General features: G+C 43.6%; 1 protein-coding gene across 2 annotated transcripts in view; it reads right to left on the minus strand.

The window, feature by feature from the left end:
- Nucleotides 1–207: 207 nt before the first annotated feature.
- Nucleotides 208–14035, minus strand: part of CDH20 (cadherin 20) — a 203622-nt gene continuing 189794 nt past the window's right edge. For both annotated transcript variants that reach the window (XM_032872301.1, XM_032872303.1), the window contains 3 exons: nucleotides 11082–11199; nucleotides 6309–6560; nucleotides 208–1824 (listed from right to left, as the gene is read on the minus strand). In XM_032872301.1, coding sequence (XP_032728192.1) covers nucleotides 1319–1824; nucleotides 6309–6560; nucleotides 11082–11199 — 876 coding nt within the window. In that variant the 3' untranslated portion in view covers nucleotides 208–1318. The remainder of the gene's footprint in view (nucleotides 1825–6308; nucleotides 6561–11081; nucleotides 11200–14035) is intronic.

Genomic DNA, 14035 nt, shown 5'->3' on the forward strand with positions numbered 1-14035 from the left:
GGGATGAAGAGTGTTCACGAAAAGCTTAGCAGTTGGAACCACAATATTCGTGTGTTCAGCGACTGGAAAAGAATTCACAGCGTCATACTACTCCGCTGCCGCCTTTGCCTTATGAATCAGCTCCAGCCCCAGGAGCTTGAGGCTAGGTCAAGATCACAAGGCCATCTTTGTGCTCTGCAATTAAACAAATGTGCAATAGACTTTACCTTCTATTTAACTTTTATTAAAAGAAGTGCTAGGGTACTGAGATGCAGTACATCATATTTATTACCAAAATTATTAACAAATATACAAAACTTATACATGTAATTTTCTTACATCCATTTATTCTCTATAATACTGATTTTTGTTCAAGTAGGTTATCTACAGTATGTAAACATCCCTTGGATTGACCTCACACAGATTAGGAAAGCCCTCTAACCCATGCTTTTATCAGATACTTCTTTTTATTTGGCTTTCATTTGTAGCATCTAATCTTCACATTTGGCACATGGAAGAGACATCTACAGTGCAAAAGAGGCAGATTTTCTGGTTTTGTTCTGAACAATTTTGCAGGGGCATAGTTCAAGAGCCTAGAGAACAGAGCACTCTAATTTGATGACGTTGGATTCGCTGTAATGCCAGCAACTCTTGGTTCAGCCGTTAAACTTGAGCACAAAGTCAATGCCTCTTCCTTCTCCCATCCCCCACCCACCCGTCATGCAAGGCTGATTCGCCTTAACCTTGTCTCAAAAGGGTTAAAAGAAATTCCATCCATCCCAGGACAAGTAGGTTAATTTCACCCAGTAACAATTTTTCAGTGTTCTTTTGTGTGGGTTGGTGTGTGCGGTTTGATGAGCCAGCAAAACTCTTAAATGGAGAACAAAGTAAGAGAAACATTTTTTCAAAAAGGGAGGAAAAAGAAAAAGGGTATGAGAGTCAAACTTCCCTTCAGTTGCCACCTATGTATGTAAGACCAGAAACTCTTCGGTGGTGGCAGAGTGACAAAGCGACAAAGGCCTTGGCGAATGGGAGAGAAAGGCCAAGCTCGCCGTAACTTGACCTTGGACTCCAAGCCCTTGAAGGCGGTGTCGCAAAAATGAAAAAGAAAAAAGGAACGAAAGGATATTGGAGTATCTGCCCCCCGTTCTTCCTGTGTTTCCTTTCGACTACTTAACTTAATGTAACCAAGTAAAGCTGATCCAGAGAGAGCTCTCTTCGCCGCCGCTCACCCCCTCTCACTCTCCCGCCCAGTATTGCTCACGTGGTCGGCTGCGCCGTGGGCGCGCGTCCGCCGAGAACGTCTGGGTTTGGACGCGCGCCTGCCTCCCGGCTTCCGTCACCACAGGGGCGCGGGCCCCTCCGACGCCCCGTAGAGCTCCGCCAGCTTCCGGAAGCGGGGCCCCCAGTCTGTCAAGAAGTCGAAGCTTTGCTCCGAGTCCGACGTGGCCGACTGCAGGGAGCTCAGCGACCCGGCCACGGAGCCGTCCCCCTCGAACATGTAGGTCTGGAGGGAGTCGAAGGGCGGGGCCCACAGGTCCATGTCGGCCTCGTAGAGCTTGGCCAGCACGTAGCTGTGGACCGTGCTGTTCACGGCGCACGTCTGAGGCACGTAGCGGGAGAGGCTCTCGATCTCGGGCAGCATGTCCTGCCGCGTCTTGGGGGCGCCTCCCCCCTGCGCCTCCCGGGGGTTCCACATGGCCGCGATGTCAAAGGCCTCGGTGTCCTCCTCGCCGCCGCCCTCGTCGTCGTAGCGGACGATGTTCTCGTGGATGTTCTCCTCGTCGTCGATGATGTACGGCTGTTTCCGGTGCCGCCTCAAGGACAGGATGAGCAGCACCAGCACTGCGGGAAACAGAGCGGACAGGATCGTTACCCCGGAGACCCGGCTGCGTGTGCGGTGATGGCAGGTGGCCCCGGGGAACCACAGGTATGGGACGGGGTCCTTGAGTGCTGAGCCCAGAGACAGCATTCGGATGTTCTGAACCACAGGGTCTACCGCCTCACTCATTCTGCGCGGTCGGATTGGGGGTTTGTAGGCAGGTGAAGCCCTCTCTTTTTTGCAGGTGGTTCAGTTAGACGAAGTTGCGTGTAAAGTCTCTTTGCATCCGCTTGCTGCTTTGAGAGTGTGTGGGTGTCTGTGCGCGGCCGGCCACCCCCAAATTAAATCCCAGTAAGCGCTACGGCCTCCGTGAAGTCTATGCTAAGGCTCGGACAATGTCTTCTGACCGTGTAAGGACGAGTATACATTTCTCATAATGTGGGAATCTTATTACGTAGGTGGAATCCTTTTTTTTTTTTTTTTTTACACATTAGGATCTTAGTAGGATTTCACTCTGCAAATAGAATGACGTATTAGTACATATGCATAGGGACATAAAGGCTAAGTATGAATCGAAGTCTTAGTCTTTTTATATCTCTTTAAAAAAATAAGTGATTGCTGGGGCGCCTGGGTGGCTCAGGGGGTTAAGCCTCTGCCTTCAGCTCAGGTTATGGTCTCAGGGCCCTGGGATGGAGCCCCGCATCGGGCTCTCTGCTCAGCAGGGAGCCTGCTTCCCTTCCTCTCGCTCTCTGCCTGCCTCTCTGCCCACTTGTGATCTCTGTCTGTCAAATAAATAAATAAATAATCTTTAAAAAAAAAATAAGTGATTGCTGTTTTCCAATAAACTCCGATGCCTCGGAAAGCCTTCTGTTAGAGAGGCCGTGGTGACTGTCTGGACCCGGTGATGTTCATGGAAGGGAAAGAATGAGCAGGGACATTTTACGTAATTCCGCATGTTATCAAAGAAACCAGACTGTTAGAGGTGCCCTTGCGGATTTGGATAAAAATTTATCCCAACAAATGCCCCCCCCCCCCCCGGATGTGTTCACTGTGGTTTAAAGGAGAGATAGAGATAATCCCATTGAACTATTTATCTCTGTGACTGAAAATGTTTTCCAGGAAGTGTGTTGAGGTTTTAGCTGTAGAACTGCTATTGATTTTTTTTTTTTCCCTGATGTGCTTTGTTATAGCTGGTGAATGTAACAACTTGACAACACTACAAAATGAAACTGCAGTTTACCAAGGGGGAGAAAAATGGAGTTCAGTCGTATGCCTAGTAAAATTATGAACTGACTTAAAAAATACGTGGTAATGATTTAAAACATTTGGATGTAGAATGTGCTTTTTGTAAATTGTAGTTAAAATGATGTTAATGCCTAATAGTTTCCCAAATAGCTAGGGTGACAAAAGGCAAACACAGGAGACAATTATATACTCTTGTATATTTTCTCTGTGTGCCAAAATCCGACTTATGGACTACCTGATTGTGGGATTTCAGAGAAGTGGTCTAATAGGGCTCTGAAGAAGTGGGGGCTTAAAGTGGGTGTGGGAGGCTGGAGTGTGAGCTGGTTGGATGCAGAGCTGGATAAATGGGATGATTCTAAATGAATATTATGTGTTTGTGGGGCTCAGTAAACAATTGCTAAACTCATATTTTTTATGTACTATGCAAAACAGTAGAGAAACAACATTGATATGACATGATTTTTGGTCTTATAAACTTGTAATCTAAGGAAATATAGGTGATTTATACTAGTCAGGCAGTGATAAGGACTATCATAGGGTTATATGTGTTGCAAAGAGATTTCAGAGGCAGGGCTGGCTGGGTAATTCTTCCCAGAGGACTGAAAAACGTTCACACAGATGATCCTGGAATGGTAGGGGTGGTATTTAAGAAAATGCTAGGAAGGAAAATTAGAAAAGTCTTGGATATCTGCTGGAAGGAATTCTGATGTTAGAGAATTAGGCAGCTTATCGAACTGATTGATCTTATGTTTACCTTACAAATATCTTTATCTTACAAAAAGATACAAATGTATTATTTTTCAGATAATCTGATTTAAATAACAAGTATCGGATAATGCCCTTAAAATCAGATTCTGGGAAACATGGTCCTATTCAATTGAAAGGCTTCCCTGACAGAAGAGGATCTTTAGGTATTTCAAGCACAGTGCATAGGGCCTATGAGATTTTTCTAGAAATTAGATCTATACTAGAGACATGGAAAAAAAACCCTATAAAGTTGAAATTAGTATATTTATTTAATTGTCCGTAAAATATAGTATTTTGTTGGCAAATCCACTACAGTCTTACTCAGTTTTATGAATTAAATTTTAATTAGGATACGCATTCTTAGAAATAAGAGTGCCTAAAACTATGAGGATTTTATATAAAGTTGCATATAAACCTCTGCTCAGTTTAGCTTGTGAAAACTACCTGTTTATTCTGTACAGTTCAAAAGATAAGACATAGTGGGTTTGGGAGGCACAATGTAAATTGTTCCTTGCACACCATTTCTAGCTTGAGACTCTCTCTGTGCCAGTCTTTTTAAATCGGTCTTTCTGTAATGATGGCTTTTTCTATTCTTTGTGGGTAAGGGTGAACTTATAATGTGGACATTTTCCAAAGATAGGAGTAGGAATAGGCAGGCTGGAAATTTCTCCCAGGAGCAAGTTTCTTCAATGGCTTCTTGTAGTTTATCCTGTCCTACACTCAAGGACTCCCAATGCCATCTTATGGACACTCGGGGAATTGCAGGAGGGTGTTTGTCAGTGCAGACAGGGACCAGAAATCTTAACAACTCTCTGATCTAGGGGTCAGAGGATTTAGAAAAGTTACTTAATTTATATTAGTTCTCATGTAGCCCTGAACTAAAACAACAAAATCAAACCACATGTGGTATTTGCAAATGTTTTCTGAGAGGCATATTCCACAGACCTACCTAGAAATTCAATGAAGGGCTGACATTTTGCAGTGAGGAAGTTCTGTCTTCAGTTTGACTCAGTTTCTTGGTTCATAGATAAACCTGGGGCCAGAGGGTTACGTGGATCTCCGCATGCCTGATCTAACTTAAATCCCCAGGGCTGTATTCTTTTCCCTCATAGAACGCTAGGGTTTCTTTCATATTAGATGATATTACTATCTAAGTCTGCTTTTTTTCTAAGCAAAATATGTGTGCAATGAATTACTTAATCAGAAGAGTTGGGATATATGGACAGATATTTTTGTGGTTTTTAGAGTTAGTTTAGGTGTTTTATTGTTGTTTTTTGAGTGTTGAGTTCAAAAACAGTTGCTCAAATAGCCTTATGTGCAAGGAGGTGAGTGGCTGCCTGTATGATTTGAGCAGAGGAAGAAAGGATCCTCTCCCACACTTGTGCTCTCCCACCAGCCTGTCATCGCATCTTTTTATGTCACCAGCAGTGGCACGCTGATCCTGTGTAGTCACTGCTCCTTGTTAGATGGCCACAGTGTCTTGGAGGGGTGCTAATGTCCCCAAATAGCTTATTCTCCCAGAGAGCCACGGGGTTCATTCTCACTTCTTTCAGGTATCTGCTCAAAGGTCTCCTTATCAGGGAGGCCTTCCCTGACCACCTTCTATAAAATGGCACCCACCCTTGTCTCCTGTCCCTTCAGGATATCCTGTTCTTCTTCTCTTCTCCATAACACCTACCACCTCCAGAATTTGGGGGATGAACACTTAGGAAAAGAGCCTTGCCACTCAGATACAGGGATGAATAGTGCAGGGTCGCCTGCATTTCACTTCTGCCTCTGCCTCTGACATTTTGCCTTGGGCCTGTCACTCTCTCTTTGTGATTTAGCTACTACTTATGGGAAATGAAGGGGTCAGAAGAGGTGTTTATCATATCCTGCCCAAAATTGTCGTGTTGATTCTGTGGTGTCAAAATGAACTTGCTTTGCTCTGAAGTAAGCTTTGTGAAGGCTGGGACATGTCTGTTGTCTTAATCCCAGCACCTGGAATGGTACCCTGGCCCATAGCAGATGCTTGATAAATGTATTTGCTTTGGTTTGGCCAAAGAGGCCATGACTTCCTTGCAGGAAGGACCTATCTTCAGGTTCGTGTTCTCTCTCTCTCTCTCTCTCTCTCTCTATATATATATATATATATATATAAATTCTTTCTATATATATATTTTTAAAAGATTTTATTTATTTATTTGAGGGAGAGAGAGAGAGAGGGAGATAGAGGGAGAACATGAGACAGGAGAAGATCAGAGGGAGAAGTAGGCTTCTCCCCGAGGAGCTGGGAGCCTGATGCGGTACTTGATCCTGGCACTCTGGGATCACCACCTGAGCTGAAGGCAGTTGCTTAACCAACTGAGCCACGCAGGCACCCTATCTTCAGTTTCTTTATTCTTTCCCAGCCTTACTCTACCTAACCTTTTCAATAAGCATGGCATAGAAAACAGGTTCTGAACAGCTGTGTTAGAATGGTAGCCAAGTAAGCAATTACGGGACCCCACAGAAAAGAAGGGAGCCCCTTGCTCACCTAAGAGGACGAAGATGCAGGCCAGGATGGCGATGAGGGCGCCCCGGCTCAAACTGACAGGGAGCATGTAGGCCTCGGGGCTGCAGGAGAGGACGTGGCCGTCATCATCGCAGGTGCACACCTGGATGGTCAGCGTGCCCGTGCTGCTCAGCACCGGCTGCCCACTGTCCGCTATCAGGATGGGCAGGTAGAAGGCGCTCTGCTCCTGCTGCCGGAAGCCAGACCTCCTGGTGAGAATCCGGGCGGTGTTATCTGAAGAAGACAAGGGATGTCGGAGTTGCAAAAAGGGAGTGGAAAAGCGGGCAGAAAGAAAAAGGAAGAACCCAATAAGTGAATTAATCTCTTAGATTGAGGAAAGCGAGAGGGCAGGTATGGGAGTGGGAAGGACGGAGAGGGAGCGGCAAACATTCCCTGGAGGGGGCTACTTCCAGCCCCCTCTACTTTGTCTGGATCAGCATTTGGATTCCGAAACCATGGGTTTTTTTTGCTCTGCTTCTAGGCAAAGCCCTGGGGCCTAAGAGGGAAACCTTTTTTGAGAGTCTGTTTTACCCTTTGTGACATAAAGTGCCCAGGGCTAACTGTTAGACTTCAGATCTAACTGGAATGTTCCTATGAAAGCTTGATAGGAATGAACAATCACTGGCCACTTGCGGTCCCTGCTTGTTCCCGCTCAGCAGCTTTCCAAGGCCCTGGGGCTGCTTTGTGCCTCCAGGAAAAGAATGCTGAGGAGCCCACTTGGCTGTGGCAGATTGCTTATTTTTGCCACTTTCATTGGAAGTCACGTCTTTGGCTGTTTTCTTTTATACCTCTGAAAGCAGTCACCAACTCCTTCTGTGCTTTCTGAAGAAACTGCTCATTTAGTGGAAGCTTGTTTGAAATCCCCTAATCACGTGACACACCCTGTTATTTCCCCCTACTTGTGGTCTGAGGGGACACAGTAAATAAGAACTTGGAGAAATTCATTCCTGATCAGCAATCCTAGTTTTTTTTCCCTCCAGTTTTAAAGGGAAGTAGCAAAATTATTTGATGTGTCTTCCCAAAGGTCATGTGTGTCTGTGTATTTATATTTATATTCCTAATGTAATGTTCTAGGATCTTTTATTTTTTTAATCTTTGTTTTCAAGTTTCTTCCAATGGGTTAGAATTATAAGTCATATGTTTTTTGCAAAGTTCAGATCATTTTCAGTAGAGGAAAAGTTTAGAGATGTGATAGGACATGCAAGCAGTGACTCTCAAAGCTGACATCAACATGGAAGGTCCATATGGTTTACATTTCACAAGGAAGAGTCTGGAACTTCACAAAAACTTCTGAGAGCCTAACCAAAGTAAACATTATTAATTATCAATATTTCTGGTTCTCCTTCCCTTCTCGGACATATTAAAGGATTATACTTTTCTGCCCTGTTGAATTTTGGCATGTCTATATGATTTGCTTTTGATAATGAAAAATGAGCAAAACTATTTGTGTCACTTCCAGGCAGAAGAATTTAACAGCTGATACGTGTTTCTCTGTGTTCTCTTGCCTTGGTGCGATACTATACAAGAACGTTTAAGATGGAGAGGCAGGCAGCCTGGGACACTGAGCTACATGGACACCAGCTGTCCTTGTTGCTCAGACCCACAGCTGGTTTTATGTAAGAAACTAATTTTAGTTGTGTTAAACCACTGGAATTTTGCAGTCATTTGTTGCTCAGTATAGGCTAGCCTATTCTGATGGATACGTTATCCCTTTGTTAGCTTTTCTGCTTCCTCCTTGCCCTGCCTTTTCACGATATCCGTGATTGTTTACTGAGTGCTTAAGTGCACAGCATCTCATTTCATTTTCACATTTGATGAGATAGTGATAATCTGACCCTTTTATACGGGTGAGTTAAGGCCTAGAGAAAGTGATGAAATTTGTTCAAAGTTACTAATTTAGTAGCAGAGCTGAGATTTGAGCTCTGGTCTCTCTGACTCCAAGTATACATTTCTTCCATTTTGCTGTGTAACTGCATATTTGGTCTAGTGATACTAACTCTTGAAAATTATCCAGCCAATGGAAATCCTTTCCTGCTTTGGTACAGGCCCTCTGCTTGCCCACCTGAGGATTATATTTCTACCTACTGTACAACCCACCCATTTTTCTGTTTTTCCAGATTAGTAGCTAAGTAGTATTCTGTTTTACAGTGTTAGTCTTGTTTTTTCAGAAACCAAGTTTTTCTCAAACAGAAATCTGTTTTACTTTTTTCAGTTTAATCGAGGCTAGGTTGTAAGACTTTTAGAAAGCTTCACCAGAGCTGAATTTCATAAAAGTATTACATCATCATTTAATTAAGCACTATACATCATGTTTCTTGATCTCAGAATTATTTAAGGTTAAAGAAAAAGAAAAAAGATCAGTGTTGCCTTGCTGACTTTAGTCTTGGAAGGGTTCTGGAAACTTGCAGTAGCCACTTGCAGAGTTTTTGTTGAATATGATGAGTAGGGCTTTAGTAACCCATTTGGAAACAGTATTTGTTTCCAAGGTGACACAAAACCTTTTTCTTTCGTGTGTGTGTGTGTGTGTGTGTGTGTGTGGCTAAAATAGGCCCCATCTTCCAGTCCTAGCCTTAACGCTTACTCACTTTCTGATTGTGGTCCATTTGCTTTCTTTCCTTATCTGAGACAAGGAGAATCAGAGGGATTAGTAACTTCATCGAGACCTTCGAGGGTTATTATAAATATCAAATAAAGAAAAGTATGGGAAAAATGTGTCTGAAACTGCAAAATGCTACATACACACAATCCTTTTAATAATGCTTTGTGGATTAAAAAAAAAATAAGAAAGGCTCTACTTGAGATAGTGCCTTGTGGTGTTTATAAAAAGATATGTTTTGGGCATGGGAGTTGGGGTCCTGACAGCAGATCCACCAAATCGATGCTGGTCAATTTTTTAATGAGCCTCCATAGAAAATACTCATGGGATAAATTGTCATGAGGAGATTAAGAGTTCATCCTTTCTATTGAAGATGTGCTGACTTTTGTTTTGGAAAGCCTTCCAAGAAATGAGTCATTTCTTTTTATAGTCATCATATTCCCATGGCCCATTTTTTTTAAAGCATTGGCTCCGTGAATTGGTATCCAAAGTCATTTTTAAAAAATTTGCGGCATTTTGCTGCATATTGTTTTCGTGTTGATTCTGACAAATACCAGAGTGAAGGCATAGAGTGACACTTCAGTGAAAATTTGAAGAAAGAGTATAATGTAATACTACCCCCCCCCGACCCCTGGTTTCCACTACGAAACCTGTCCTGAGGGGGCTGAAACCACTTTTTGTAGGAAAGCTTTCCCTGTGAAGCAGATAAATGAATAGTTCAAAATTTGACCCAATAAAAAGATCAGGATGTTTAATTGTAGTACTTCTTTTGTTATGATTTGTATTACCCTCCCTTCTAGAATTATCAGAGTGATTTTATGATAACATGTAGAAGGTTAAAGGAAAGATTTGGAGGGATGTTTTACATTTAAAAGAAAACAGGTTTAATAGTCTCAAGTGTTAATGGCAGAATATCATGTGGGGTTGAATTAATACTTAAGTCTCAAATAAGTGATGTTTGAGACTAAGACCAGGCAGGCATAATCATGACTTTTCGTTTCCTTTTGTTTAGATTGTTACACAGTAACAATTAGTATTTTATTTTATTTTATTTTTAAAGATTTTATTTATTTGACAGAGAGAGACACAGAGAGAGAGGGAACACAAGCAGAGGGGAGTGGGAGAGGGAGAAGCAGGCCTCCCGCTGAGCAAGGAGCCCAATGTGGGGCTTGATGCGGAGCTCGATCCCAGGACCCTGGGATTATGACCTGAGCTGAAGGCAGCTTCTTAAAGACTGAGCCTCCCAGATGCCCCAACAATTAGTATTTTAGAACTGGAATAAGAATGAGGCTAGTAGGGCCCAGAGAAGTGATGACTTCTCTCCCCAACTTCAGACAGCAGGTAGCAGAGTTAGCAACAGAAGGGGTTCACCTGACAGATTTAAGTGATTTTTTTCAGATCTTTCTTTGAAAATCATTTGACGAGAGAACAGAAGTCCCTCCTTTTCCCGTCTGTGCCTAATGGAGACTGTGCTAGGTCTATACATTTCTTAGCTGATCAGAATGCTTACTGCACAAGAGGGGAAGAGGAGTCTAGAATTCCCTTCCAGCCAAGTTGTAGTGGGGAATGCTTTCTGGAATAAGGAACCCCACCTGGCTCTGTCTTTTTAAAATCATTGTAAAGTAATAGAGTTGTTTCAGTGCCAAGCTACACTTTGTGATCCTGTTTGTCCTTTGTCATCTTAGCCTTTCTCTCCCTTTTGTACTGGGAGCTTTTCACTGTTATCCCCTTTGATGCTTGGTCAGAAATGTTCCCTCAGGTTTTTCTCTTTATCTAGTTCAGTTTCTACTGTTTTTCTCAGATTCTTCCTATAATTATAGAGCATACAGACATGGCTGTTATCTATGGCAATGAAGGAAGGCTTTTGCCTGGCATTGCCTCACACAGCGCCAACTGTAAAACATTTGTGAACTGATGAACTGAAAGTTTCAGAATCAGCAGAGGACATTGTCTCTGATCTGTTGAAAAAAAACTTTTTTTTTAATTTTAATTTTTATCTTTTTTTGAAATAAAACTTTAAAAAATTACAAATTAGCATTGAATGTCCCCACTGCTACTGAAGAGCAGGTGACCTTTGACACTGTTTGCATGGTATAGTGACCAAAAGTATCCAACCCAAGCTATAAGAAAGCATTGGCAGGTTCCTGTCCCCCCATTACCTTGGTTGTCCCTAATGGTGAAGTTGGGGTTGTTAGCAGCCTCTGGAGCCAAGCTGTAGTAGAAGTGCTGACCACTGTGTGGGTCATCTTGGTCCACTGCACTCACTGTCTGGATCAGCTGTGGGAGTGACATGAAATCATATGAATCAGGGTTGAAAGAATAATCTTCAGGGCTTGGTGAGATCCTAAACCCTGAAATCCAATAGTGGATTGTTTTCCCTAATGAGAAGGACATCCTGAAACTTACTGGAAAGTACCCCGTACCATCACACAACTCAGGATTGTATTTTGGTCTTTATTGTTGGGCCTGAATACATTGACAGGTAGATGGTGAATGTTACCTGAACACCTCCGGGGTTAAGTCTCACTGTAACAAATTCCCACACCAACGCTAGTCATTTTGAAGCAATCTAAATAGAATTTTGGCTAAAAGAGCTGTGAGATGCTCCAGGTTCCTGCTTGTCTCCCAGTTTTTCATTCTCCCACCTCACCTACTTAACCTCATCATTTGGGTTAATATTTTCAGGGTCAGTTTGCTGTCTTTGAGAAGCCTCTACTTAAAAATGACCAATACAAGGGAGAGCCTGGGGGGCTTAGTTTGTTAAGCATCTGCCTTCAGCTTGGGTCATGATCCCGGAGTCCTGGGATCGAGCTCAGTAGGAGGCCTGCTTCTCCCTCTCTCACTCCCCCTGCTTGTGTACCCTCTCTCCCTGTCTCTCTTTCTCTGTCAAATAGATACATAAAATCTTAAAAGAAAAAATTCGCCAATACCTAGGAGAGAAATCTCCTGTGTCAGGTTAATGGACACAGATGGGAGGTGTTGGGTCACAGGGCTGTTGCTTTTTGGTGGCTGGGAAGAGGAGCTAGGAAAGGGGTAGAGCCCAAGACCTAAGTGGGATGTATGGAACAGAGTAGAGTCAGAAGCAGAGCTTAGGGTTGAGGATAACCAAAGAAGTGATGGTTTTTTCTGAGCTCTTTGGCTCAAACTTTGCCTTTTCCACAGTGCTTTTCAAAGTAGTAGTTTGTCATGAAGGTTATGAAGGCCATGATAAAAAAAAAAAAAAAAAAAAAAAGCTGCAAAAGGGGTGCCTGAGTGGCTCAGTGAGTTAAGTGTCCTGACTCTAGATTTTGGCTCAGGTCACGATCTAAGGGTCATGAAATAGGAATCCCATGTTGGGCCCATGGTGAGCATGGAGCCTGTTTAAGAGTCTCTCTCTCTCTCTCTCTTGCCTTCTGCCCCATTGCTACATGTGTGTGCTAAAGAAAGCAGTGCAAAATATACAATTGAAAAATTAGCAGGCCTGTTTGTGAGCGATGTAGAAAAATGTTGAGTGGGTGGTCATCTTCCTATGTGTTTTCTCCTCTACCAACCAATAGCACAGACACCTCCTACCCCTCCCGGGCCTGGCCCTGTAGACTTGACATTCCCGCCAGGGCATTGGAGGTCATCTGGAGGGCCTATGTGGGCTTGCTTGCTTAGTCTTTATTTCTTCATCTATAAATTAAGGGAGGTAATTCTACCCCCCCCCTCAGTATACCGAAGGTTACATAACAGGCAGGGAGGCTCCCAGCTAGGGCTTCTGGTGGACACTGTATTGCTCAGATCCCCATTCTGTGAAGGACTTGATGCCCCAACCTTCACTTGTCTCTTTGAGAATTGCCTTATTTGCTGAGAATTACCTACACACATTTACCACCTCCTTCCAGGGCAACCTACATCCAGTGACTGATGTAATAGTATAATGCCTGGCCATCCCATCTCAACTTGGGAAAACCCTAGTTCTAGAACTCTCTGAAGTCATCCAAGGCTTGTTAGTGGGTCTTCATCATAGCTGGACTTCTCATTTTGCCTAGTCCTGCAGAAGTCCTTCTCTTCTATCGGCATTGGGTCCCAAGGGCATTCCTTAATAAACATCTTATATCAGAACTCCACCTCTGGGTATGCCTCCTGGTGAACCCAACTGGCAACTGGCCTCTGTTGAATCTAAAAGATGGGAGAATGGAGTTGCATAAAGGAGAGGGCTTGGTAGAACACGGAAGATGAACTTGCCACAGAGCCTAGCCTAGTGTCGGTACTGCTCACACATGAGGGCCACCCCACCAACCCGTCCCTGCTGAGACAAGTCCTGTACTTTCCATCTTGCCCATAGTGTCACACACATAATGACAAAACATTTCTTTTTAAAATTTTTTTTAAAAAAAAGATTTTATTTATTTGACAGCGTGAGAGAGAGAGAGCATAAGCAAGGGGAGCGGTAGGCAGAGGGAGAGGGAGAAGCAGGCACCCCACATAGCAGGGAGCCTGATACAGAGCTCAATTGCAGGACCCTGGGATCATGACTTGAGCCAAAGGCAAACACTTAACCAACTGAGGCACTCAGGTGCCCTGACGAAACATATTTCTTGACGAATGTTAAAAATAGGTGATTATGGTGGTGCCTGGATGGCTCAGTGGTTTAAAGCCTCTGCCTTTGGCTCAGGTTGTGATCCCAGGGTCCTGGGATCGAGCCCCACGTCGGGCTGTCTGCTCGGCGGGGAGCCTGATCCCCCACCTCCTGCCTGCCTCTCTGCCTACTTGTGATACCTGTCTGACAAAAATAATAAATAAAATCTTTTTTTTTTTTTAAAGATTTTATTCATTTATTTGACAGAGATCACAAGTAGGCAGAAAGGCAGGCAGAGAGAGGAGGAAGCAGGCTCCCCGCTGAGCAGAGAGCCTGACGTGGGGATCGATCCCAGGACCCTGGGATCACAACCTGAGCCAAAGGCAGAGGCTTTAACCCACTGAGCCACCCAGGTGCCCCTAAATAAAATCTTTTTAAAAAATAGGTGATAATGTATAATGAAGTACATAGTTGGGTAAGTCATTTCAGAATATCTGACCTGTGAAATTATACACATATTAGTGAGATGGGGGATTGAGGCAGAGGACCGGCCCTGTAGACTTGACATTC

Source organism: Lontra canadensis, unplaced genomic scaffold, assembly GCF_010015895.1.
Source record: "Lontra canadensis isolate GAN:19392208 unplaced genomic scaffold, GSC_riverotter_1.0 scaffold44, whole genome shotgun sequence".
In the NCBI taxonomy this organism is placed as follows: Eukaryota; Metazoa; Chordata; class Mammalia; order Carnivora; family Mustelidae; genus Lontra; species Lontra canadensis.